At 39.2% G+C, this 27204-nt stretch overlaps 1 protein-coding gene across 1 annotated transcript in view; it reads right to left on the reverse strand.

The window, feature by feature from the left end:
- Positions 1-1139: 1139 nt before the first annotated feature.
- Positions 1140-27204, reverse strand: part of LOC135087056 (uncharacterized) — a 39158-nt gene continuing 13093 nt past the window's right edge. The window contains exons 2-6 of the mRNA XM_063981902.1: positions 23514-23688; positions 15690-15833; positions 12966-14971; positions 3625-12721; positions 1140-3060 (exon numbers count right to left, since the gene is read on the reverse strand). Of these exons, the coding sequence (XP_063837972.1) occupies positions 1140-3060; positions 3625-12721; positions 12966-14958 (13011 nt within the window). The 5' untranslated portion in view covers positions 14959-14971; positions 15690-15833; positions 23514-23688. The remainder of the gene's footprint in view (positions 3061-3624; positions 12722-12965; positions 14972-15689; positions 15834-23513; positions 23689-27204) is intronic.

The raw sequence follows: 27204 nt of genomic DNA on the forward strand, positions 1-27204 counted from the left end.
ACCAAACTCAAAATACACAATCCACGCAGACCGCGTTATCAGCCCCTCGGACAGTACTCTCAACATAAAAACACTCTGAAATTAAAATTAATTATATTTTTATCTTAATTCCACATAATTTTTGAGATAAAATACGTATTATTATTAATATTACATACACTTATATATTATGCATAAATTACAAATAAGTTTCTCATAAACTGAAGTCGTCTGCGGATATTTCATTTAAATCAGACGAGGTGGTTTTTACGCAATTAATTGGTATAATGCTTTTAAAGGAACTGTCTAACGAAAAAGTTAAAACTATGTAATGAATTTTTATTTACATACATTTGAAGAGCCGCTATAAGCAGCAGAGAGCATCTACATCGATTTTACGAAGTAATGTACTTATTGGTACTACTGCTAACACACATTAAGAATATTTAACTTGGACTATCTTGTGCAAAGCGCAAGTAGAAAATGAAGGAGATTGGCACACTAAATCAGCAGTGAGTGCAAGTTGAAACAATATGCAGCCAATTGTGGGGCCACAAGAAATCAATACATCTCATAAACATTACTATTATTAAATGGTAATAAATTATTTGTAATTGAATTGCATAATATATATCAATTATTAAAATCAATTTAAACTGTGATATTGAAAATGTATTTTTCTACATCATACATAACATATTCTGTACATTAAAGTATACCACTACTCATTGTATTAATTATACATGAAATAATGTAAATGTCGATTATTTCGAAAGGGGGAGTGAGATATCGACTGAATTCATTTAATTTTAATAAAAATAAGTAATATTTAGAAGATTCAACTAATATGTACTGCAAGGGCTGTTGCAAACAATCATTAAATAAATCCAGTCCTTACAGTGATAAAGATAATTTAACTAAAATAATATGTACAAACGCTAGTTTCAGTAAGGTTCAGGAAATTTTAAGGCCAGAGTTCACCAACAGACAAAGAGCAGTTTTAAAAATTTGTTTTTTTTTTTCTTCTATCGTTTACTCTCCCCACTAACTACTGTTTACGGACAAATAGTGTTTCAATTTTAACAGTCTGTCGGTGAACTCCGGCCGAAAAAGGGCTATATACAAAATATTTACAGGGTACAACTTAAAAAAATATAGAGTTACTCGTCCAAATGGCGTTTGTCGTCGTTGTTGCGCTTGCGTCCCTTGGCGTGCGCCAGCATCGTGACCAGCTTCTTGTGGCTGTCGCCGACGATCCAGCCGTGCTGCGGCATGTGGTCGGGCTCGTCGCCGCCCGGCGCCCAGTACGAGCCGGCGCGCGCGCGCGGCCGCACCGCCGACCCGCCCGAGCCGCCCGGCGCGCTGGGGGCGCCCGGCCCGCCCAGCACGGCCGACACTCCCGCCGCGGGCCCCGCCGCGGGCCCTGCTGCCTCGCTCGGGCCCTCGCCCGGGTCCTCGTCGCCGCTGCCGGCGTGCTCCTCCCGCTCGCGCGCGCCCGTAGCACGACCGCCGCCTCTACTCTCCCCCTCCTGCCTCTTGGCCGCGCCCTGGCGACCGCTGCCGCGCCGTGCGCCGGCGTGCTGCCCCTCCTTCTTCTTGCCTCTCTTCTTCCTGCCTTCCTTCGCCACCATCACCGAGTCGGCGCTGCTAGGCCGCGGCGGCCCGCCGTCCGGCTCGGACTCGGAACTCCAAAACTCATACAGCACGTTTTGCTTTCCGACTGTGCACTTGCGGCGAGGTCTAGCCACACCCGCCTCGTCTATATCCTGTTCAGCGCTATAATCGTAGCTTGTGCTTATTCCCTCGTCGAGCTTACTCGCAGGTGAGATTGAAACGTCCGCATAAGCCTTATAATCATCTTCATGTTTAGATGCCGAAGTGTCATTCCGTTTTTTATTTTTTGTTTCGTGACGCTTCACCCTCTCGTCGTATCTCTTTGAGGATTCAGATTCATAACTCGTCGGTGATAATTCTTCATATTCGTTCGGCGAAGGGTTGTCATATTTCTTGGAAGTACTTGGTCCGTAATTGATCACGGAATCATCATATTTTTTGGAAGTGGAGGGACTTAAATTAATATCAGACATGTCAAGTTTTTTGGAAATGTGTTCTTTGAGAGGAGAAGAGGTTCGACGTTTAGATAGGGTAGCTGAAGACATCATATCAGTTTTATTAGGTGAGGACGAACATGATCCTTGTGGAGACACGAAGTTATCGTCAGTCAATGTATACGGATTTTCGGGTGACGTATCATATTTTGATAAATGACCGTACTTTGATGTCGACGGCTCCTCGCCCTTAGGAGAAAGTGCGTCGCTATTCAGCATGGACGAGCTTGGTTCTTCCTCTAACAAACTGTCGAATAATTGATCGAGATTTGCCTTTGGCTTTGCAGGTTCTTTGATGGCAACTGGCTTTTTCTCAGTTCGGACTGCATGTTTGAATATTTTGCCCATGACAGCATTTTTCTCGACCACGTCTTTTCTTTTCTGGGGGGATATCTTCTTGACGTCAGTTCCAATCTTCACATTGCTCATTTCACAAGACATCAAACTGTTCTCGGTCTCATCGTCGCTGCAAACGTAGTCATCGGACATGTACACAAAGTCATCACCATCAGAACCACTTTCACTGGAATTGTCGTCGTCAGCAACGGTATTGAATTTTGTAACTACTGGCGTGTCTTTGTTGTTATTACTAATACTTTTGAACCTTTCCATCAGAGTAGATGGTCTGAACTCAAACAACTCGGCATCTTCGTTGTCCATGAATTCATAGACATCCACCTTTTTATTATGACTTGTGTTGTCTTTAGCCCGATGGTCACTGTCGTATTTACTGCTAGATTCAGAATCCTTCTTGTCTCTCCTCTTCTTAGAACCTGATTTCTTTTTCCTTTTAGGTGAACTTTCAGAGACGGGCACAATTCCAGACATATTAATGTCTGAAGTTGGAATAGACACTTTTATACCATCAAAACCTTTTAGAGCCCCTTTTGTGGGCACCTGCGTATTTTGATACCTTGCCTTTTTAGAACTTCTTCTGCCTTTTTTCTTTTCTGGCTTCTTTCTTCCTTTGAAGCTATAACAGAAAACATTTTTATTAATATCACATTTAAAATGTATGTACAAAAAAAACAATGTGTATATGTTACGGTAAATGGACCAGCGCTGAGAAAAAGCAGCGCAGGAAACTCAGTCACTATTGTCAACCTCCTTTTCAAGAGTTTACAGTCTTTAAAATATACAAATTATAGACAGTCGAGGATTGTTTAATAAATTGTAACCTTAATTTAATACTTACAAATATCATAAAAGAGAATACCGGCTCGTACAGCCACACATTTTAAACGTTTTGATATCTTAATCAAATTATATTAATATAATTTGGCATAATGAGTTTGGACTATTTTTTGCGTAATATTACTTTGCCATAATGCCCATAATTTAAAGTGAAAAATAGGTTAAGGTGCGGCGGGGGTGGCCCGCCTATTTAGTTTTAAACACACATAAATGATCTCATATTAATCAAATTTACCAAATGATGAGGTAATTTTTTATAATAACCGGTAATTAATTATTCAAAATTTTCACATTTATCACATTTACCGTAACATATATTCAAAATAACTAAAAATATACACACCTAGTTACTGGTTCTATCACAGGTTGTGGTTGTTTCGCTGCAGCAGCTTGAGATCTACATTTTCTTTTGATTTTATCAAATTTATCTTCGAACATGTCAATATCTTCAATAATATCAGGATACATTTTTTCTTTTATTTCGATGTACTTTTTCACTTTCGTCGTTTTGGTTTTAGCTGGTACTTCGAATTCTTCGATATTATTGTAGTGACAATCAGAATTGATCGGACTGGATAATTTTTCTTCAGTGTCTTTAAACCCAGGCGCGTGCAATTCGTTCATGTCTTCCTGATCTTCTCGAGTGTCTATGAGCTCCTGTGCTGGTTCTGTCTGCTCCGTATGAACCATTTGATCTTGAAGCTCTGGATTAAATTGCACGACTTCATTTGGTATCACCTCTTGGACCATTGTCAAGTCACAAACTTTATCTTGGATTATCTTAGGTCCCATAGTCCCACTGGTGTCTTCTTTGAATGCGGATGTTAAATCATTTTCTAGTTTACGTACTTCTTCACTTTCAAGTATATTTTTTGCAGTTGCAGAATCGATGTCAAAATTGTCAGAAGCCAATAGCAACTTTGCTTCTTCTATCTCTAGAGAGTTCTCATAAACTTCTAAGGGAGATCCCTGACCTCTGTGTGCATCCCTTAAAAGTATACAGAATTGAAGAAACATAAGTTCGTCTTCATCTTCTTTACATGCCTCTTTGCGGGCTTTTATAGCTGCGATAGTTTTGTTGACTTCATCTCTTATTCCCTCCCATGTGGGTAAGGGGATATCCGCTGCTTCTTTTTCATTCTTCTTTTGAAGACTATCCATACTATAGTTCAATGTCAAAAAACCCTCATAATGTACTTTAAATGCTAGGATATAATCAGATTCTTCAGCCAAGGGTATCATGATGTTCATTTCGGCTAAGGAGAGCTTTGATATGTGGTACAAACAAAGCATATGACGTAAGTAGTTATCACACCGTTGGAATTCTTTTTTGCACATTTTACACGTCATTGACTTTGGCATAATTGTCGGTCTTGTGCAAGGCTTTTTCTTCCGACCACGCTTGGTAACCTTTTTGGATGTCGAAGTTTGATGCGTTTTGGATAAGTCGCCCTCAGAGGATTTTCTAACATCTGTATGTGAGTTGCGTTTCGTAGATCGTTCTTTGAAGCCGAAATACATATCGTCGCTCTCATTAGTAATATTTATGGTCTCTGAAATTTTCTTTGAGGCCAATAAATTAGATTTTCTAGGCTTTTTCTCGGAAAAGAAGCCAAAACTTTGCATGAATTGTTCAGATCGTAGCTCTTGTTCAGCTTCAGTCTGGGTAACATCATTTGTTTTGACGGAGGGCAGGCTGGATTGCACGTCTTTATTCTCTTCATTTTCTTTCAAGTCGTTTTTCGGAGTTTGAGTATTATTTTCTTTAAGCGTTTCGGGTTGTTTATCTCTTTTTTCCTTGACATACTTTTGCAATGGTACGTCGCTTTTGGAAGAATCGTCCGAATCGCCTATTTCATTATCATTGCGGTTTTCAGGTTGAACGTCAAATGATTGGTTATTTTTGCGACCACCTTTCTTAACTTTATTTTCACCCAAACCCGAATTAGCACTCTTTTTCTTGCCATTTTTAGGTGTATTTTGCTTACGCTTGGTACTTTCGTTTTGTTCTGCCATATCTTCCAAATCAATATCATATGGGTCATATAGTTCTGAACTAGCGGACTTCACAATAACAGATTTTGATCGCGCACGTCTTACTGGGACATTATAACATGCAGTTTTTGTTTCGGGTACTTGTGTGATTTCTTGTACGTTAGCTGCCGGGTCATCGTTATCCATATCAACGTCAAGTTTTTTGTTAACTTTGGACATTTTACATTTTTTTGGTTCTGAACTTTGGCTAAGATCAAATGAAATTTGACTACTGATTTTACGTTTCTCGCTATTTTTATCACTGTTGGTTTGGTAATCACTAAGTACTGGAGAATCGACGGCCGGAGTGACTTTATTTGATTCTTTGATTGAAACTTCATTGACATCATTGAAAGATACTAATTTCTCTTTATCAAAGTCAATTTTAATTGAAATCGGATATTCAGCACTATGATCAACATTTTCTAAGTTCTCTGTATTATTCGCCTCTTTTAATTTGTCGCTTTCTTCAATAGATTTCTTTTTCTTTGATTTCTTCGTAAGCTGGGTACTGATTTTACGTTTAGTACCTTTAGGTCTTTCTTCAAATGTTTCAAACAGGTTATCAATGTTACTTAATTTTGGAGTGTCAACTGTTTGCTCTGTTACTAGATCTCCTGATTCAATTTCGCAATTGTTCTGTGTTTCTGGTGTAGAATGAGCAGATGGTTTAGGGGTTCCTTCATCGTCTTGTCGTAGTTTCGAAAATATAAGTTGTTTTTTCGTAAGTGGTGTCTTTGACTCAAGCGCAAGTTCGCACAAATCAGTTTCCATCAATGTACTCTCTAAATATAAAGATTTCCCACGCCTACTTCGACGTAACGGGGCTAGGGTTTCGGTACTTTCTTTAATATCTAAATCATTGGAAACTATTTGAGAGAAATTCCCTTCACGGACAAGATTTTCTACATCTTCGTGTCTTTGTTTCTTAGCCCGAGAATGTTTTTTCTCTTTGTTGGTAACAGCCGAATTTATGTCGTGGTCACTTGTAGACTGCAACTCATCGATCGTCACTGAAGTTAATGTGACATCTTGATCTATTTTGGATGACTCAAGCGTGTCTTTTACAGTCTGATCAACATCATCTTTATGAATTTGTGGAATGTCATCAGGTTCATAAAATTCTAGCTTCTTCGATTTTGCTTTGCTTTGCTTTTTACTGGTATTGTTGGCAGTAGTATCGCCGAGATTTATAGCAGTGACGATAGCAGTTTTTTCTGTTAGAGTTTCTTGGTTTACTGTAAGTTTAGAATTGATTTTAACACCTTCAGCATCTTCGTGGTCAGCTACATCTAGGCTACATGGTGAAGATTCCTTGATTGTGTGAGCTTTAATGTCTACTGGCACATAATTCTGAGCGGTAGTTTTGTTGTTATTGATTAACGTGGATGCCATATTATTTTCTTTGTTAATATCTTGATCATTTTCAATAGTCTGCACTGTTTCCGTTTGGGTATTTACAGTATCTGATGTTGATATAGAGCGCGGGGTCCTTTTAACTCGTTTTAATAAAGATTGATTAAGTTCTTCCTCGTTAGTTGTTGCATCAACCTTATTCATGTTACTACTATCACTTTGCACGACATTAACATCATTTACCTGTGGGATACTCAATGAAACATCATTCAGTGACTCATTTTTTGCAAATTTCTTGCAACTTTTTTGGCTTTTCTTCTGCTTATTCTTTTTCTTGTGTGATCGCTGGGTTGTTTTTATGTTTTGTGCAATAACCTCACACGTGTCACCAAGTTTTTCTTGGTCGCTTTGTTTTCGTTTTATCATGGCAGCCAGAGAAATATCATCCTCTGAATCATCTTCGTCTTTGGGTTCTTTTGGTCGTATTGAAGTCTCGTTGTGTTTTATTGTAACTTCAAGATCAATCTCTTCACAACTAAGCTTGTCAGACTCCGTACTCTTTGAGATCAAAATGGAATCATTATTTTCAATATCACAAGACTTTGGTGAGGCCTGAGTACCAGCATCAACAATATTTTGCAAGTTATTTTCTACGTTGGGACTAACTATCGCATTCTTTGAAATAGAAGACGTTACTTTCCCCCTTTTTGGTGTAGGTGCTTCAACATCTTTCGCAACCACCTCGGTTACTAATATAGGTGATGGTCGAGTTAAATTTTTATTCGATTCATCTCCACTATACTCTGTACTACTAGGTGATATTGCAGGTGGATATTTGCAACGCCCAGCTATCGTATTGTGTTGAGTGCTACTTATTTCAGCCTGTTGAATCGCCAAAGTTTTGTCTAAGTCCGATAAAATATCAAAATCAGCATCCAGATCTGGTTTGCACTGGACATTTAGAATAATTTGCTGTTCAATGCCAGATGTGTTTGATCCCGTATTAATGTCAATGGACAACAATTTATTTCTTTCCAAAGCCGTTTTAATACGAAATGCTCTCAGGATAGCTGTTTGATCATTGGCCTTTTGTTTATTTTCTTTGGAACTTGATGCAATAATCACTGGCTCGTTGTTGGTGGGGATTATTTCACAATTATTTTGCTCTTCTATTACTCTTTTTATTTCGCTTTTTCTTGGATCTTCTTCTGTTAAATCAATAAAGGCGTCTACCTCACTCAAGTCAGGCAAGGGATCCTCATATTTGCTGTCTTCTGCGTCTGGATGTACGGATTTGTCGCTAGGTTGATAATGTGATCCTGAAGGTATTGGTTGCGCGAGCGATAAATGGTGAGTCAACTGTGATGATGATACTGGTGAGTATCTTATAGGTGGCTTCACATCAAAATCTGACATTCTCGGAGGAGACACACCCCTGTTCACAACCGAAACATTACTAGCTCCTGGTTTATTCAACTGGTCATTTTTAGGAGCTGCTGATGTAGATACGTACTGAGGAAGAACATTCAACAACTGGTTTCTGTGGTCCACCGGCATCGTGCCCAAGATTTCCACAAGTTCTTTGGGGAGCATTGCAATCTTCTTCGCTGTTTCTGGATCTAAATCACTAATACCGGCAGTTTTTTCTTTGGATTGTTTTTCATCAGAATCTTTTGTAGTCGGTACCATCGTATCGTACCGGCTCATGTTTGAATTAGTGGTAATATCAGTATTACAAGTAGTATTTGCATTTGTGAAAAATCCATCGTGAGATGATATGTTATGAACTGGTCCATATTGGGTTGCAGCGTTGACAGCATTTGCAATTGTCGTGTTTGGGACGCTCAAATTGTTTGATGCAGAGGCTACACTTGAATCTTCTACTTTAGTCATTGATATACACGCATTTGCTAGCGTGTACACTGGTTTAGTAATTTCGTATTTAGCGACTGTATTTGATAGCGTAAATAAGGGGATAGGCGAAGTGACACCCGTTACACTTGTCGAAACAGCCGAAGGGGTGCCATAAACTGTATTAGCCATAAGGTTCTTCTTAAAAATCACGTTACCACTTTCATCTATATCAGAAGTTCTTATTTTTCCCGTTACAATTGTAGTGTCGACACTTGTAGTAGTCAACGAAATAGGCAGACTATACAATGTTTGTTGTGCACCAGTATCAATAAAACTTTTTGTAACGGGGGTGCAACTATCGCCTACTGAGGCAGATTCCCTTCTTCGTGGTTTGTTCTTTTCTTTATCACGTGCGGTTATTTTTAGTGAGTCTTGTTCCGATGACAAGTAGTTGTCTTTCGATTGTTTTTCTACAGATATGTCTACCGACTTCAAATGCTCCACGGGTTGAACGAAGTTATTAGTATTCGTTGTAGCTAATGAGGCATCTCTGAATCGTCCAGACATATCCGCGGGGTAGCCCCGATCTATATGGTGTGGTTTATGTATATTTTGAAGCAATTCTTGTTCAAATTCATTATTACGAGGGTCATATTCGTATGAGTTGTTATTTGAACTATTTTTCAACATGTAATGCTTAAGGGCATCGGGGGCTTGACGCTCCATCAGTTTATTGAAGTCTCTATCATCAGCGCTTGACAACTCAGAACTCATATCGAGCCTAGGTATAGTTGGAGAGTAGAGTTGAGTTCGCCTCGACTCAACCATGTTATTATTTCGGCTGATTTCATTATAAGTCTCGTAATTCTCGAAATTGTCAGATATACGTGTAGTATCTTTCTTCATCGATATTTCTTTAATTTGATTACACGTACTCTTGGAAAGATCGAGGGGAGTTTCAATTTCATTCGGAATCGTTCCAAAATTAGTACCCATACTTGTATATGTCGGTGGAATGTTATTTGGTAAATTATTAAATGCACTCTCTGGATAGATTTCGGCGCGAACGTTAGACATCTTCTTGTTATAATAATTGCGATCTGCCTTAATAGATTGAGCATTTTTCACATAAATGCTGTCGGTAGTAGACGCTTCTTTATTGGCAACCACGCTCTCTGAGACTGCAGCGTATTTCTTAGTGCCCTTAGAGACACCACCGCTCTTTGAGGCTGTTGCAAATTTCTCAGTGTCTTTATTGGCAACGCCACTCTCTGAGACTGCAGGGAATGTTTTAATGTCGGTATTAGCCATACGGCTCTCTAAGGCTGTGGCGAATTGTTTAGCGCTATTATTATCAGAAACTGCTGCTTGTTTTTTACTAACAAAGACATTGTCAGATTGCTTGTCCTTATTAACCGTGTTTTCTGCTACTTTCTTGTGTTTCTCCGTGAGAGCTAACTGCTTTTTGTTGTTACTTTCACTGACTGCAGCTTGCTTTTTGGTGATGAACTGGCCTTCACGAACTTGAACAGGTGATGTTTTGGGAGTAACATTAGATTCAGTAGGGACACTTTTGTTGACGAAATTCACATCACTGACACTTTGTACCAAAGTATTAGCAAAATTGCTTTCCGTGTGAGTTACAGCATGTGGTCTAATATAACTATTTTCTGCTCTTGGTGAAACCGTCTTATTGTTTAAGCTCTCGTGGGAAACAACGGTGTGAGATTTTGTCATGGATTTGTTCTCTGCTGCTACCGCTTGAGCTTTTTTATTTTTGTAAGTTCCTTCGACGTAGTATGGGGTCGCCGGAACCTTCCCACTTAAGTCATTTTCATGTGATACATACGAGTCACGTTGATGATTATAGGCAATTTCAGCTTTAGAAGCACGGGGATTTTTACTGTAATAATCATTTTCGTTGTCATTTGAGACATGTTTTTTCGTGGCAATGGCATCCACAGGAGATACAGCTTGCTTGTGTCTACTTGTAAAGGTGCCGTCTGAGCCAACAGCGGCTTGTTTCTTGTTAACATAATTGCTTCCAGGACTTGTTGTTTGATTGTTGTTCTGATTCCTCAAATTGTTAGCCTCAGGACTAAGGGCAGTAGCTATTTTATTCATGTAATCAGTGTCAACACGAAGAGCCATTTGCTGTTGAGTGTATTGTTCAGCACAAGCGTTTTGTATGCTTTGTTTAGCCTTCAAGTAAACTTCCCTCTGTTGGTACTCTATCAGCTGTTGAGCTTCGGGAGAAAGTTGTTGTAAAGGGTGATAATCTAATCGTATAGGTGGCACCATATTCATAGCCTCAGGCCGGTATTCGTTAAAATGTGGACTCGGTTGATTATAGGACCCACTGGACCGCCGCTGGTTTATCAAAGCGCTAGCACTCTCGGCGACGCTGTGCGTAGAGGCGCGTCGTGCTTGCGCGCTAGTCATTCTCGCAGGCGGCGGGATATTCATTTGATAGTGCATCATAGAGGCCTGTAAGAGCAATTCCCTCTCTCTCATCTCTTTTTCAGCACGACTATTCCTTGCACGTGTAGTTCGTTGCGTTCCTTCATTCGGCTTCTTTTTAGGTGTAGGGTGAGCAAAACGAGGGTCAAGCCTAGCATCATGAGGCATCGGCATATCATAAGCCTTCTGAGGTATAAGATTTCTGGGGTCCCCGGGTATAGGGAAATGATATCGCTGATCAGCGAAGTTAAGCAGATTATTTTCAGGGCGATAATCCAGATATCTGTCTTGAATAAATGGATGACGATAAAACATCCCTGGTGGAAGACCACCTATTGGAATACCACCTGGTGGAATACCACCTGGCGGAATACCACCTGGCGGAATACCGCCGGGCGGAATACCACCGGGCGGGATACCACCAGGCGGATTACCACCTGGCGGAATACCACCTGGCGAACCACCATCTGGCGAACCTCCACCTGGCGAACCACCATTTGTCGAATCACCATTTGTCGAACCACCGCCGGTCGAACCACCACCTGTCGAATCACCACCTGGCGATCCACCACCTGGCGAACCACTATCTGGAGGAATAGCATTTGGATCATGATGCATGTTCATTGGACAATCAAGTGTTGGAGACCTTTGGGACACCGAACCCGATTCACTATCTGCACGTTCATTATTATCGGGTGGTACTTCCAACGCGTCTGATGTCGGAACACTCGGAATCACACAATTATTTTTAAGCATAAGCATTGCTATACAATCATTCAAGCCCTTCCGTTTGTTATTGCTCGCGATCAGATTCTTTCCCTTTTGGGACGGGTCAGGATCTGTTGAGGAATGTAAAGGTGGTTTATCTAATTTGGTAACCCCTTCTTCATTTTCAAATTGACGCTGTTGTCCTGTAGGTGTGTGCACATGTTCTGGAACTTCACTAGATTCAGGTGGCATCAAGTAATGATGGTTATATGGCACAGCTTGATCCTGTTTATTATCCTTATCTTCGTTTGGAATCTGAGATGTTGAATGTCTAAGCGGTCTCTGCTCTGGTGGGGAATAATGGTTATTCGTGTGGCCATCTTGCCTACTGGGTCCAGGTATCTGGTCATCACGATTGTTCGATGATCGACCGCGACCTCGACTTGCTTGTTCTCTAGTATTATAAGGTCCAGTACTGACGTCAACGCGCTCTGGGGAGTTGTCATTTGACTGCTGGTCCACTTGACTACCTTTTGAACTGGCTTGACCGCCTCTTGAACTAGCTTGACAGCCTCTTGAATTGGCTTGCTTACTAGAGCCTGCTCCGAAAGTATCAGTAGGTGCTTCAAGTTTTTCCTCAAACGCTTTTTGTTCTTTTATCTGCGCTCTTCTTTTAGCTCTATTCATAGCCACCTTCCTTTTCAAAGACTCACTCTGTCTAGTTCTATGAGTCAACTTTAACGGTTTTCCCCTCGGCTTAAGAGGTTGGTTTTCGTCGTCACTTTTGTTAGAGTTTTTAGCGTCATTATCATCATTGTCCAAATTGTTTGATCCACCCCGATTCATAGTATTTCTCCTGAGCTCACGTTTTCGATTTTTCAGTATTTCTGATGATCGCCTTTTCATAATAATTGTATTTCTTTGTTTATCAATTTTGCGGCGAGGCCTCAAAATTGAGTTCATTGGATTAACCATCACCCGATGACGTTTAGCGGGAAGATCAGCTAACATCTTGCGAATGGTTTCAGCTGCAAAGAAAACGTTGGAAAATAAATTCACAAGAAATGTAACACTTTGTTTTAAAATAGCTACATCCGCGATTTAAAACAGTATGTATCTCTCAAAATGTTTATTTAATATTTTTAGATTAGGTACATGTATTATTATTTTTTAACTAAGGTACCTTTTATTGTCTAACACCTAATTTATAATTGACATCCTATGTAGCCGTAAAAATGAAAGCGAAAAATTAAGTATGGAAGGTAAACTTACCATCTCCCACTTCGCTCCTGATTTTTGGTCTTTGTCTCATGTGAGTTTTCTGTCTTGTTTGCCGGCTTCTAATGTCTTTGCGGATCTTCTTCCGGATAGTGTTATCGGGCAGCCGTGATCGTCGCCGACGAACCCCAAACGGACGGTAGCGGCACTTTCGACGCACGGCCGGCGCGTCGCCGGCACAGTCCAGCATGTGTTGATGGAAGTCTTCCAGACTAACGGATTTTTTGCACTTGGTGCACTCTCTGAACCCTCTAAGAGGTCTTGTCCTGTTACTCATCTGACTAGGAGGGACATATAAGTGCTTCAAAATATCCGCGTTTAACAACAGTTCCCCGACGATTTCATAGTGTTGTACTTGGGCATTGGGATGTTGGGCTGATATGTGCGAGGAGAGACCTCGTGAATCGCGAGTCTGGGCGCCACAGGCGCAGCAGACGTAGCATCTGGGCCGCACCCACTCGCCGCTCAGAACTGCTGGTTGGAGATCGAACGACGGAGGCGACGGCGTCAGCCCGAGGGAAGCGGGGAAATCAAGGTTGTCTTCTAATGGCGATGGTTTATTGATATACTTCACAACTTGCTGTGAGGTTGAAGGTAACTCTCTACTCTCCAGTATTTGCTTTAGTTCGTTGCTTACTGCATTCTGTTTTTCAGTCTTCTTCTCCAATGGAGCAATACTGAACTTTTTCTCGAACTTACGCCTCATACATAACTGAGTCCAAATGTCTAGACTAGATACCAAGGTGATGATGCAGTTATTAACATGAGTATCATGTTTTATATCATCAGGGTTCAAAAGAGCTCTTTCGTTTCCCCATTTCCACTTGTGCCTTGGCGCCAGGGTCCGGGGCATGAACTCATCGAACACATTCCTAGAATACTGTTCATATGCCAAGAGAATGGGAAACCCTTCAGCGGCATTTATAACAACGCTGTTTTTAGATTTCCTTGTTTTGATGACACTGTCTGGATCAGGGTTGAAATTAAAAGATCCATCCAAAAATTTGGACAAATTCTCATGGACATTACTAGCCACTTTGGAATAAAAGCCGGTGTCAAAGCATTTCTCGAATTTTTGAGTAGCCTCTTCAGCGTTCTTAAGCCAGTCCTTTTTGGTAGATTCAGCCGTCCTCGGTGACCGGTGTACCACTCCCAATCGTGAGAGGATCTGATCAGCATCCGTATTGTGGAAAGAAAAGTTCGTTGGCATACGCTTATTCCACTGTATATCATCAAGGACAATAACAGCATTTTTCTCAATTGCGGAATTACCGCCTAAATTCTTGCTGGGCGGTAATATTAGGTTCGTTGTTATATTGTCTTCAATATCAGCTTCATCGCTAATTTGAGAAGGTTTGAGTTCGCAAGATATAACTACGCCATTGAAACGAGGTCCTTCGGGAAAATCTTTGCCTTCACTTCGGAAGAGTTTATCATCCACGTTAAGTGCTTTGAGGCTTTTCTTTGCGCCAAAAGGAGCCTTTTGTCGCAGCTTACTACGATAGGGTAACTTTTGTTTCTCACAAACATTTAGTTTGTGTTCTGCCAGGTCTGATGTAGCGGAAAATCTTGTATGACATTCTAAGCAGGCGAAGTATTGATTGGGGTGGCTGTTAACCATGTGGCGAATGATATCGTTAGGCTCAGACTCGACATGGTTACAGAAGAGACAGGCGATTGTAGAGTCATGTTTGGGATTGGAGAGGTGTACGCGGCGGGCGTGCTTGGACACCGTCTGTTTGGATGCGAATTTCCTATCGCAGTAGGGACACAACAGTTGAGGCGTATTAGCGGTATCAGACTTGTTAGCGAGATCATCTGGTTTGGTCGACGACGCTTTGGACGGGGTGCTTGTTCGCTTCTGCCGTTCCAAAGAAGTCTTAGGTTCGTTTTTACGTAATGCTTTGTTAACATGAGGACTGGTGACAGTAGACCGTCTTGGTCTCAGCCTTCCGTTTAAGCCAGACAATGGCTCATCTTCACTCATGTTGTAGAGCACCCTAAAACAATACATGTAGTGAAAAAAAAACAAAAGAAAATAAGATTAGGCATTGCAACCCGGTACGGTGTTACCGGATCTTGCATTCCGGATCCACATATGAAGAAGAATATGCGAATAATGCCATTGGAATTTAATAAAGCATGATAGATCCATGTTCAGTTTCCAATAATTTTATAGGAAAATAATAGATAAATAATTATTCTACTAATTCAGATTTAGTGCCGCAACTCTACAATTCCGCCGGATTACATTACCTAAACACGTTGAAGGACGTTAGCATTTCTAAATAATTAAGTATAATCATGCAAATGGTGTATGTAAAGCTAGAAGAAAACTTAGTTATATTTTTAAATTAATCAATTTCAGTTTTCAGAGGCTATGATTAATTTCAATAATATTTTCTGACAAATACCAAAGTATACTTGATAGCTAGTTGCCTACCAAAAAATGATTAAGCTCCGAAAAATATAATCATTTAATTAAAGTATCTCCAGGTGATTCCTGTGAAACGCTGGCACGTGAATGATCTTATAAGGGTTCCGCTTTTACAGAACCCCAAAAAATTAAATAGAATTGTGATAATATTAACAGTTTCGTAATCTTTAATTTACTTTACCTACAAAACTCGACAAGTTTTATCGTTTTCTCTAAAATTAGTGTAAAGAGCAACAAAACGGTCATGATGATGCTGCAGGCAGGTTGCTGTAGGCACTTACTTGATCAGTGGGAGCCCTTGACCATGAGTGAAGACGTCATCTAAGTTGCCGGCGGTTGGATCTGGAGCGATGATGCGGGGGTTTAGATCGTCATCGTGTTTTACAGCTATACCGGATGTCAATAAACCGACATCGAGCCGATATCTGAAAAGAAAATCTACGTTAGCAAAAGGCTCTTAAAGTACACATCGGATCACACATTATAAGTATAAATTAATATCATTGGGAGTTATCGCAAAAATGTACGCGCGCAAAAATCAATTCAAGAGTGTTTCTCACTCTCACACCGTTGACGATCCCTACGACAGACAAAACATGTAGGCATAACGATGTTTTACTAACCATGCGAAACCAGGGCAGGTCGCTAGTTTATAACTATGTAAGGGACTAAAATTGGCAGCAAGGTTCATTTGTTATCCAAAACCGCAAGTGACGCAGTCCTTTCCCAAGGGAAAACCTGAAACTGCATCTGAAGGCTTATTTTGGGTCGCTACGAACAGCTACGAATGAGTTTTACGTAGTCTAATGTTCAAATGAACGTATGACAACTTATACGTATACCTTAGTTCTTTAGAAATTTCCCTAAATGTAAACAAATATGGCCAACTGACATTGACGAATTTTTAGTCTATGTCAGTTGATCTACTAGTGATGCGACAAAATCTCTCGTTAATCGCAATTCTGTAAATGTCATTTACGGACTGCAACAGACGATTATTAGATTTTTAAAGATCGTTTGTTTATTAAGATCAATCCCTCTTCTGATTGATGTTGTGATCAGTAATGTGATCGTCAAAATAGGATCTTCTTAATCAAAGAAAATTTAATTTTCCCTTTTTTATTTGTTTAGGAAATATAATTTAAATTATACTGTGGGTCTAGACAAAGTGCACAAAAATCGTAAACCAGTCGAAATGTGGTCGAAAGGCCTTTTTTATGTGACACTCCTGTATAATAAAGCTGAATTCAAAGACTTCTTCGCAAAGTGTGTTGTTGCATTCAATGAAGAAAAAATACATTGTTGAATATAACCTCGTTTATATTTTATTTTGAATGAATATTATCAAAGTAATTGGTAATTGAAATAATTGAATACTTGAAATAAAATCGATAAAATTTACAGATTATTGTCTATGAATATTGTCTATGACTTACAGATTTTCCAGAGATAGGACCAAAATTTCAACGTCAAATGTCGCTTTGACATTTTAACATGAAGCACAAATTTTCACCATCCAAATATTTTGTTAAAATATTTTGTTTTCAATGTTAGATTTCATATTTGTTTCATCATGAGTATAAAGTTGGTTTCATGAGCTTGTGAAATAATGTGTATGATATTAAGAAAACGTGAGTATTATAGTGTAATTGTGTGCACAAGTGTTTGTTTACATCGATGGAAATTTCTAAAGAATTAAGGTTTAAATACCGATGGCATAAAATAAAATAACAGATTTATTATTGAAGAATCAAAATCTGTTTATTTATCAGATGTCAAAAGTGACGAATTTAATTCAGAAACACGCATTCATAGACAACCTAACATAACATTCTGTTCAGAAAGTTATAACATCAGTTCAACCGTATCACTGCTACCTTTTCATTGAACCCACTTTTCATGAGAACTAGACCTTAAACATCTTCAGACTTGTCAATACATTTCAAAAGATCATACACTTGATAGGGCCGCCTTTTCCTATTGCACATTTCTACTAGAGCTTAGAGCAGTGTTTTTTAACCTGTGGGTCGCGACCCCCTGGGGGCCGCCAAGGGGGTCGCGAGAGTTCGTAAAAACAACCTCAGTAAAAAAAAACAGTAAAGTTATAAAGAAACATTCATCCGAAATCTAATTTAACCAAATGCATAGTTGTATGGATTGAAATATTCAGTTCCTACAACATCTTTGTAACATTATAAAATGCATGAAAAAAAAAAGAAGAAGGAAGAGCCTGGATGCGGGCAGCGCAGGACCGTTCATTGTGGAAAACCTTGGGGGAAGCCTTTACCCAGCAGTGGACGTCATTTGGCTGAAACGAACGAACGAACGAAAAAAAAGCGAACGGTCGGGGGGGTCGCTAAATATTTTTTCATACTAGGGGTCGTGTCATGAAAAAGGTTGAAAAACACTGGCTTAGAGAATCTCTAGGCTCAGCTCTATCTATTAAATTGGGTCTAACAGTAGATAAAACAAGCTGGCCAAAATTCGGGTTGCGCCTTTTTATATCAGGGTTTCCGAACTCATCTTTTGCAGTGTTTGTTTTTATACCTAATTATTTTAAATCCTATATTCAACTATTATTCGTAGAAGATAAGACAATAGGCCCCTAGTTCAAAGTACATTGTTCAACTGGTCAATCGAACGCCTAATAAGCCCGTTCCGGTGTTGGCGACTCAATCAGAGCTGTAGAAGTAGGTGCGTAGTTGCATCGGATGAGTGAGATGTCACAGTACAGATTGGATGCGGATAAAGTTATTTATTTATTTATTAGAAACTCAACAGCTTATGTTATATTTTAATGTTATAAAATGAGTTTCCTAATAACTTGGCTAATATTGCACCAAATATAAAAAATAGAACATATTTAAAAAATCTAGGATCACAGTAATATTGAATTGGTTTGGTATGTTCCGTCGTGTCGCAGTTTTTCCTGTTCATAAACTTTGTTTTTTTTAACGTGAGGTTTTGTTACCCTCGGCTGGTTTCATGTGTTTTAGTATGACGATATTTTATTCAGATTAAAATGAGCTAAATTCAGTCTTTGATTCGCGCGACATACAAAGATACCCGTACGTAGCCGGAGCCGTGTGCAAGTTTAGTTAGCAACAGTTCATCTGCCGTCTTTTGACTGTCTGTCTTTAGAAGAATAATTTGCATAGGGGGAAAATTGGAAATCCAGATTTTGCATTCAATCAAAATCGTCACACCGGTTTTCTCGAAACACCGGGCCCGCCACCCCTAGTATAGCCCAATCGCAACAGCCCCGACATCTCAATTAACGGACCTACCATTGTAAATAACGTCATAGTGTGCATTTACCATCGATATACACTCGCGAGCAAAAGTGTTTCCACGCGATCTTGTGTACTAACGAATTTGTTAGTAACAAAAAAAGTGGCACCATTTAAAAGATCAAACTTTTAACTTTATATTGATACCAAATTCATTTAAATCACACCAGTATTTAAAAAGATATCGCGGTTGATGTGAAGAAGTAAGGAAAAAGACATGTATCAACTGTTTGATACGACGCGAGTTGCGGCCTATTTACCCCTTATAAAAGCACGTGTTTTCGGATTTTTGCTTTCACACGTTGATCCATACACATCTCCGCTTCTTTTGACACTACCTGGGATTCTACACCTTCAGAAGCAGCACAAATCGTTGCAATATTGCAAGAAGGGCTCAACCAGCGGGCTGTCGCACGTCAGCTCCACATAAGCCAGTCCTGGGTTTCGAAAGTTTTAAGACGCTTTCGGGAGACTGGTGGCTTTATCCCGAGACTAAGTTCTGAACAGCGCCGGTGCACACACAATGTTCGTAGGATAGCTGTTAGCAAGTAGACAGTTCGTCTAAGATATAAGCAATAGAATTTGACTCCAAAAACGCCTGCCACAGGCTCGAAACTGACGGCAGGTCACCGACAAACACGCCTTTAATGAGGAATGTTCACTAATTTTGTTTTTTAGCTTTCTGTATTCTCTGTTAAAAATAAAAAATACATGTGAAAGAATTATTTCGATACGTCAATAATTAGTTTCCAAGATATTGAATTTTAAAAGTGCGGGCGGCGGCCGGCCCGCCATTTTATGCGCGTGACGTCATATTACAGTGACTGGCTCATATTTGTATGGGTGGAATCTTGCAAGCTGAATTAAGACCCACTTCCAGGCAACCGATTAAGCTGAAATTTCGCAAACACCTGTGATTTGGATGACCATGCAATATTATGATGACATGGAGCTGATCTGATGATGGAGCTGGAAGGTGGCCATAGGAACTCTATTATAAAACGACTTAAATCCATCGAGTTTGGGCTCGTTCGTTTTGTATTGATGAGTACTTTAATTCTATATAGTAATCAGGGTCTAATGATGGAGCTGGAAGGTAATTCGCAATAAAACGACACAATCGCATCAAGTTTGGGTTTGGTTCAATTTTAATTTCTGTGATGGGTCTAGGTGTTAATATGTATAATAAGTTTGTATTTACAAAAAATAATGTATTTAAGTATGTTTATATCCGTTTTCTAGTGAGCGGACACTGTGAATGTACGTCACGCGGGGTCACGTGACCGTCGGCGGGACTCAATATTTAAGCGAACTTTGAATGCCTATAAAATCATAACTACTGGGTATTTTTGAATGAAATAAAAACTAATGTATTTGTAAATGTAAAAGCCTAACTGTAACATAGATTTCAAGTGATTTTGCATACCTAGTAACATTCTCAATTTGCTCGCACACATTTTGATGGGAAGGCGAGTAATGGAGGCGAGTTTTGTTCTCCAATGAATGCAGACTGTGTTTGCAGTGCAGCAGTCGAAGAGGTAGGGTCTATAGGCGGCCTGGGGAGCGATTTATGCAGTGCTGGGGCGCTGAAACAGTGGCGTATGGGGGTGGCTTGCTCGACTTCCCATCGAGATGTGTACAAGCAAATGAAAGCGTTCTTATCAGTGACCTGCCATCAGTTTCGAGCCTGTGGCAGGCCTTTTTGGAGTCAAATTCTATTGCTTATATCTTAGACAAACTGTCCACTTGCTAACAGCTATCCTACGAACATTTTTGAGCTCTTGCTGGACTTCGACATCAGTCAAATGACGATTCCATAGAGAGGTTGACATGAAAATACGGTCATCCCTCTGCGATGTGCACTGGCGCTGTTCAGAACTTGGTCTCGAGATAAAGCCACCAGTCTCCCGAAAGCGTCTTAAAATTTTCGAAACCCAGGACTGGCTTATGTGGAGCTGACGTGTGACAGCCCGCTGGTTGAGCCCTTCTTGCAATATTGCAACGATTTGTGCTGCTTCTGAAGGTGTAGATTCCCAGGTAAAGTGTCAAAAGAAGCGGAGATGTGTATGGATCAACGTGTGAAAGCAAAAATCCGAAAACACGTGCTTTTATAAGGGGTAAATAAGCCGCAACTCGCGTCGTATCAAACAGTTGATACATGTCTTTTTCCTTACTTCTTCACATCAACCGCGATATCTTTTTAAATACTGGTGTGATTTAAATGAATTTGGTATCAATTTAAAGTTAAAAGTTTGATCTTATAAATGGTGAAACTTTTTTGTTACTAACAAATTCGTTAGTACGCAAGATCGCGTGGAAACAACTTCATGTAAGTGATTCCATACTTTTGCTCGCGAGTGTAGTATTATGTACCTACTACGCACTAGATTTCGCGATCCGAACACTCGCTCTATTCAACTGAACTGTACTGCATACACCTTGCTTTAGTGAAACTTTGCCATAAGTAAACGTTCGAGCGCTGCATGTTCTGATAGTTTGTTTAGACGACACAACTAATGTTTTAACGCTGTAGCTTTAAAGCTTAATTTTAATTATTTCCAAAATTAAACAAGAATTTTGCTTACGACTACTTCTCTATCCTTTATAGCTGGCATTTACGATTTGTCTAAGCGAAGATATACTACTACGTCAGTATTTTACTATGCCCCCATCTTATAAGCAAATAACATTATTATTTGAGTATTGTTCACGTGGTTTGTGTTTACTTCGACAGCCATACGAATCTGTATCAGATCAGGGCTCATACATATTGCATGTGACTTCGGTCAAGATTCTATGCGTAGCCGTTTTTGGTAAACATACGAAATGCATAATGTGGATATTTCGCACACCGTAGCACGCAGTTTGCAGCAAAAACACAGCTGACAGATTGTGTTATAATAAACACATTGCTCTGCGCATTTACGACTTTTATCGGGACATTTAGTCGATAGGTTCATATTAAAAAGAGGTAAGTATTCATTTTAAATTTTTAACAGCTTTTGCTATCTGATCTCGAGTTGTTTCTTAGCAAAACCTAGGTCTATTAAGTAATAGACCCCTCTTAATTTTACATGACAAGACTTTGCACGTGAAGTTCGGTGTTTCAAGGTTATGCTTAGTGGTAGCTCCGGTTTATCGAGAACTCTTTCTCAGGGGTTCAAAGTTGTTTACAGTTTTTTATTCCCGGGGTAAAAAGGGTAACTTAAGAACAAATCTAGAGACAGCTGTCTGTATTATGTGAAATTCAATTTAAGGTCGGACCAGTGTCTCCAACCAGATTTCTTTGGAACATTTAGAACCAATATGTTTTCCTCATTTTAATATTATTAACCAAATTAATGTTAACACAAACAGCACAACTACTAAATAATAATATTCGCTCATAGCAAGAAATTATTTGCAAAAAAAGTAAGTAGGTAGGTACTTAGATAATTTTAGACTTAAATCGTCGCGGACTAGCTCAGTTACATAAAATTTATTGTGTTATTGGATTCACCACAATAATCCAGCGGCGGCGCGGCAGGGTTCGAACCTGCGTTCCTTGAATCACGCACCTTCAGCGTTGGGCATTTGTTGCACATCTTTGACAAAGTACTATTTATTGGAAATTTTACCTAGCGATTTAGTACCGTAAAAGTTAACAGTGATTTTAGCGAACTATTGTATTTAGAATCTGCAGCGAGCTTAAAAGTCATAAGTATATTCTTCGTGATAAGAAATAGATAACAGTAATTCGTACTAAGTTCTGCTAATAAGACCTCGACGCTTAAAAGTTCTGCGAAATAGGCACTGCGGAGGCTGGGATCTCTGGCCACCTCTGTCTGTCATCTATCGACAGCCATTTAATTAATCAATACTTATATTCAAGGGCACGGCACATAAATTACTTTTTCTGATAGCCCGTCTGTAAATAAGACGTAATTTTCATATTCTTTAAAACTTTCCTTCACGTAAACGATACGACTAGATTAAAGTGCAAACACGAACGAACATCAACTAAGACACAAAATAACTTAATGAAACACAAAAATAAAAATATTTTTAAAAAGCACAGTAAGAATTGCATTCGCTTAGCACAATATATTTGCAAAAATAAAAGAAAATACAAAATAGACCGCAAATTATTTAAATAATGCTTAAACTTTGAACAAACTGTGCAAAATAATTATTGAAAAGCAGCAAGGAAATTCAAGTCGCTATAGCACATAGAGAAACTCAGCCAAATGAATAAAAACAAAAATAAACGATTTCTAAGAATTAGGTTGTAGTAGGTAAAATAAAATGATGGTAAAGCTAGTAAAGTTTCTACAACTAAATGAAACTAATAAACAAACCTTTTGGCCAAGATGTACGGCTGCGGCCGCTTTATCCTCATGTAACACATGATTGCAACACTACTTTGTCCAGTAAATCAAAACACTTGCTACTCTATGTAGTCCGTGGTAGAAACGAAAATATTTTCACGAAACAAAAAAAATAAAAACCGAAAATAATAAAAAACTATTTAAATAAAACTTTTCAATTTAACACCATTCACCAAAACATTCGATTAGCCCGGTAAAATAAAGAAACATGTAAACCCAAAAAACTATAAGCCTATACAGGCAAATGCCGCTCGAAACGGCCAAGAGAGACAAGAAGAAGCGGGCGAAATCCATTTTCAACGTGTGGATTCGCACAGCGCAGAACTCCGAATAGCGGGCTGCCCGGGCTGCAGGTGAACTTATAGTCTAGAAGAGCTATCACCATGGTTACTACTGTCGATGTGTTGGTGCTGTGTGGACAGTGGACGTGTACATACAATGCACTTACTTATGCAGTTGTGGGGCGGCGCAAAGCGCCCGCCCCCGGGTGTACGCAGGCCCACACGTGGCGCCTTCTCCTCGCTGTGGCCAATACGCGAAAACCACTACAAATTAATTTACAGTGGGCATTCGTCGTCACAGCCAGCTTGATGCGCCCTCGGGCTCATATCAACCGAAAACACCTGAAAATTTAAAATTATTTTAATAAGGGGCGGGGGGCGGAAAGTTTTACACTCACACAGACGCAACAACCCTATACCTGTTGCATATTGCAACGCGTACGCGGTGCGCTGGTGTGCATCTCACAGATACACTCACAGATACGCTATGTTCGGACTTGGGGGTGGCTATGGGGGGAAGTTTAGTTGTGTGCTGTCATCTACGACGAACCAATATTTATTGCGCAAAAATAACGATTTTAAAATTGTAATATTTTGGACGTTGTTTTTTGATTAAAACGTAAATAAATAATAATGATTACAGGGCTCAGTGATTTCTATGATATAATTGCTTTGCTAACGTATAATTAATAGGGTATAAATAATGCCTTCAATTTTAATTTAAAATGTATTAGCATAGAGATAGTTTGAGTCCAGGGAAAGGACATAGGATAGTTTTTATCCCGGTTTTTGAAACAGGAACGCGCGCGATAAGGTTTTTCTTTCACAACACAAACAAAATTCCACGTGGGCGAAGCCGCGGGCGGAAAGCTAATGTTATTATAAATACTAATAGATATTTGAAGTAGTTTTGTATTTCTTACCGTGTACGATATTGTTAATTTATTAATTTGGGTATTTATATTTGTCATTATAGACTAACATATTTCTTAAATCAACTAAAAATCAATGTGCATTTTGGCAGGTGCGTATCACTGCAGCCCGTCTTGGCTGTTTACATTTGCACAAGTCTTTGTCGGTTGCTGCTTATACATGACTAGCGGCCTCCCGCGACTTCGTACGCGTGGATCCCGTTTTACTCCCTTAGGAGTGGAGTTTCGTAAAATCCTTTCTTAGCGGATGCCTACGTCATAAAACCTACCTGCATGCCAAATTTCAGCCCGATCCATCCAGTGCTTTGAGCTGTGCGTTGATAGATCACTATGTCAGTCAGTCACCTTTGAGTTATATGTATTTATTCATTCTTTCTGTGTGTTTCCCTGTGTAGGTAAGTGTCTTTTATTTCTCACATTCGATTCGAATTTCATGTATTAATTCATGATCTTATGAATGTATAGTTTCTCTATTATGAGAATTTAAACCGGCATAGGCTCCGAGAACTTTGTAAACAAAACAAAGATAGAGACAGACGACAGAAAGCATATCAGACCTTATAGTTTTGTTGCAAATTCCCGCCTAATACAACTTATAAGATCTCAGTGTTTACCTTGACGTGCAGTTGTCTTTACATGTGGATTTTTTTATACACAACGAGGAAGCTCTTGGCCTGTATCTCACCTGATGATAAGTGATTTATAGCAATCGCAAACGTATTTGAAAGTTTAAATTCTGATAGAAGGTTTATCTAAATATATAACTCAAAGGTGACTGACTGACTGACATAGTGATCTATCAACGCACAGCCCAAACCATTGGACGAGCTTTTGGCATGCAGGTAGATGTTATGACGTAGGCATCCGCTAAGAAAGGATTTTGCGAAAATCCAACCCTAAAGGGGTAAAACGGGATCCACGCGTACGAAGTCGCGGGCGGCCGCTAGTTATAGAATAAAAGTGAGAGACTACGTTGCGTTACTGCTTCTCACTATTCCTTCATTTCTAGCTATATGAACCCTATAACAGAATGTATATCGACACCAGCGTTGCCAGTTTTTTTTTTCGCCAAGTCGGGACTTTGGTACTTTTTGAATGAAAATAGCGGGACTCTTCCGTCAGAAGCGGGACATAGTAAAAAAACGTATATAATTAAAGGTTTTCAAATAACTATTTATCTTTTTATTTGACTTAAAATTACGTTTACGTGACAGTATATAGCAAAAGTAGCCATAGAAAATGGATTTTAACAAAAAAATAATATTTTAAATCAGATTTACTCTATCGTTAAATTCGTCTTTAGAATAAAAAAATAATAAAATTAAAAATGTTTTATTCTTTAGAATAATATGGCGTTTCAAACAATAGTTTGGTGAAGTGAGTGTCTCTCTCCGAAAAGCGGGACAGAGCCTGTCCCGCGCGGGACATTTTAATTTGATTTAAAAATCGGGACGTCCCGCCAAAATCGGGACGTCTGGCAACGCTGATCGACACACAGATGTAATGTGTGTGCATTTAATTTCGTATAATAGTAAAGTATATAACTTGCATATTTGCATTACTTGCATATAACAGCACATTCTCACGAGAATGATGGTCACAGACTGGACCAACAGACAAAAACAGAGAAACTGTTACAAAAAGGGGACGGAACAAGTTTTTTCAGTTGCCATACTGGATTAGGAATTGCAACGAAGTAACGCTCTTACATTCCGTTCCTTCAATTAATACGACCAACCCCCGTTTTTAAAGATATTAGTAATAAGTAACTATTCTTTAAATTCGTCGGTAATACCTATGTATTACCTTATAGCCTTAGCCTCATGCATAAACACTGACTGTCCACAGGCCAGTAGGCCTAAGATGCGCGCCGTGATAAGTTTTATCGTCGTCAAAATGTATGGGAAAAATCGATAAAATGGCGTGATAACCGCTTATCGCGGCGCGCATCTTAGGCCTACTGGACTGGTAAGACTTCAGTTTATATTTCCGTATGCCTTGCAAAATCCAATGAATGCAAAACACCTAATGCAGCTCCTATGTATTTCACGCACAGGCTCCAGGGCAGTGGTAATGTTGGAAAATCGTCGAAGCCAAAATTTCAGAGATAAGGAGAAATTGTGGACAGAAATGCCACTAATTCAGAATGATATTCAAGACACATACCTACTTAAGATCAGTTAGCAGCTATAACAAATACTTTTTTAAGCAGAATCCAATATCTACGTAGGGGATTAGGGTTTTTTATAAGACACTAGTTTTTGCCCGCGGCTTCACCCGCATGAAATTTAGTTTGTCACATATCGTCATAAATTATGCCTATATGTTATTCTAGGTTATAAAAAGTTTCATTAAAATTCGTTGGTAATTTTTGCGTGAACGAGTAATAAACATCCCGACATCCATACAAACTTTCGCATTTATAATATTAGTAGGATTAGTAGGATACACACGGTACTCTAGATATTATCATAGGGAAGATGTTAAATAAGGCATATCTGTAACCTTAGGAAAACTAAGATTATATTACATATTTTACACGACAGTACAATCTTGATCTAGGCATTTCAACTTCTTAGCTTAACATTGAGATACGTGAATGTAACTATGTATTTAAAATTTAAATTACAAAGATGTTTAAGCCTATTGACTGTATTGATAACATTGTAACACAAATTTTAGATATCCGTTATTATTGAAATAATTTTAAGAATATAAGTTCGCCCATTTGACCCTAAGTGAGCAATTTTTTTTCTTAATTTCCTTGTTGCTCAGGCACCATACTCCTGATTAGATTTTATCAAAAGCAGATGGGCAAAAACTACACTTTTTTTCAGTGATATTCCCTAATTTTATTATGTAACCAATATGTGGCATGTTTATTTGTTTTATTCATATTACATATTAATAATTATTATCCATTTGA

Source organism: Ostrinia nubilalis, chromosome Z, assembly GCF_963855985.1.
Source record: "Ostrinia nubilalis chromosome Z, ilOstNubi1.1, whole genome shotgun sequence".
NCBI classification, from domain to species: Eukaryota; Metazoa; Arthropoda; class Insecta; order Lepidoptera; family Crambidae; genus Ostrinia; species Ostrinia nubilalis.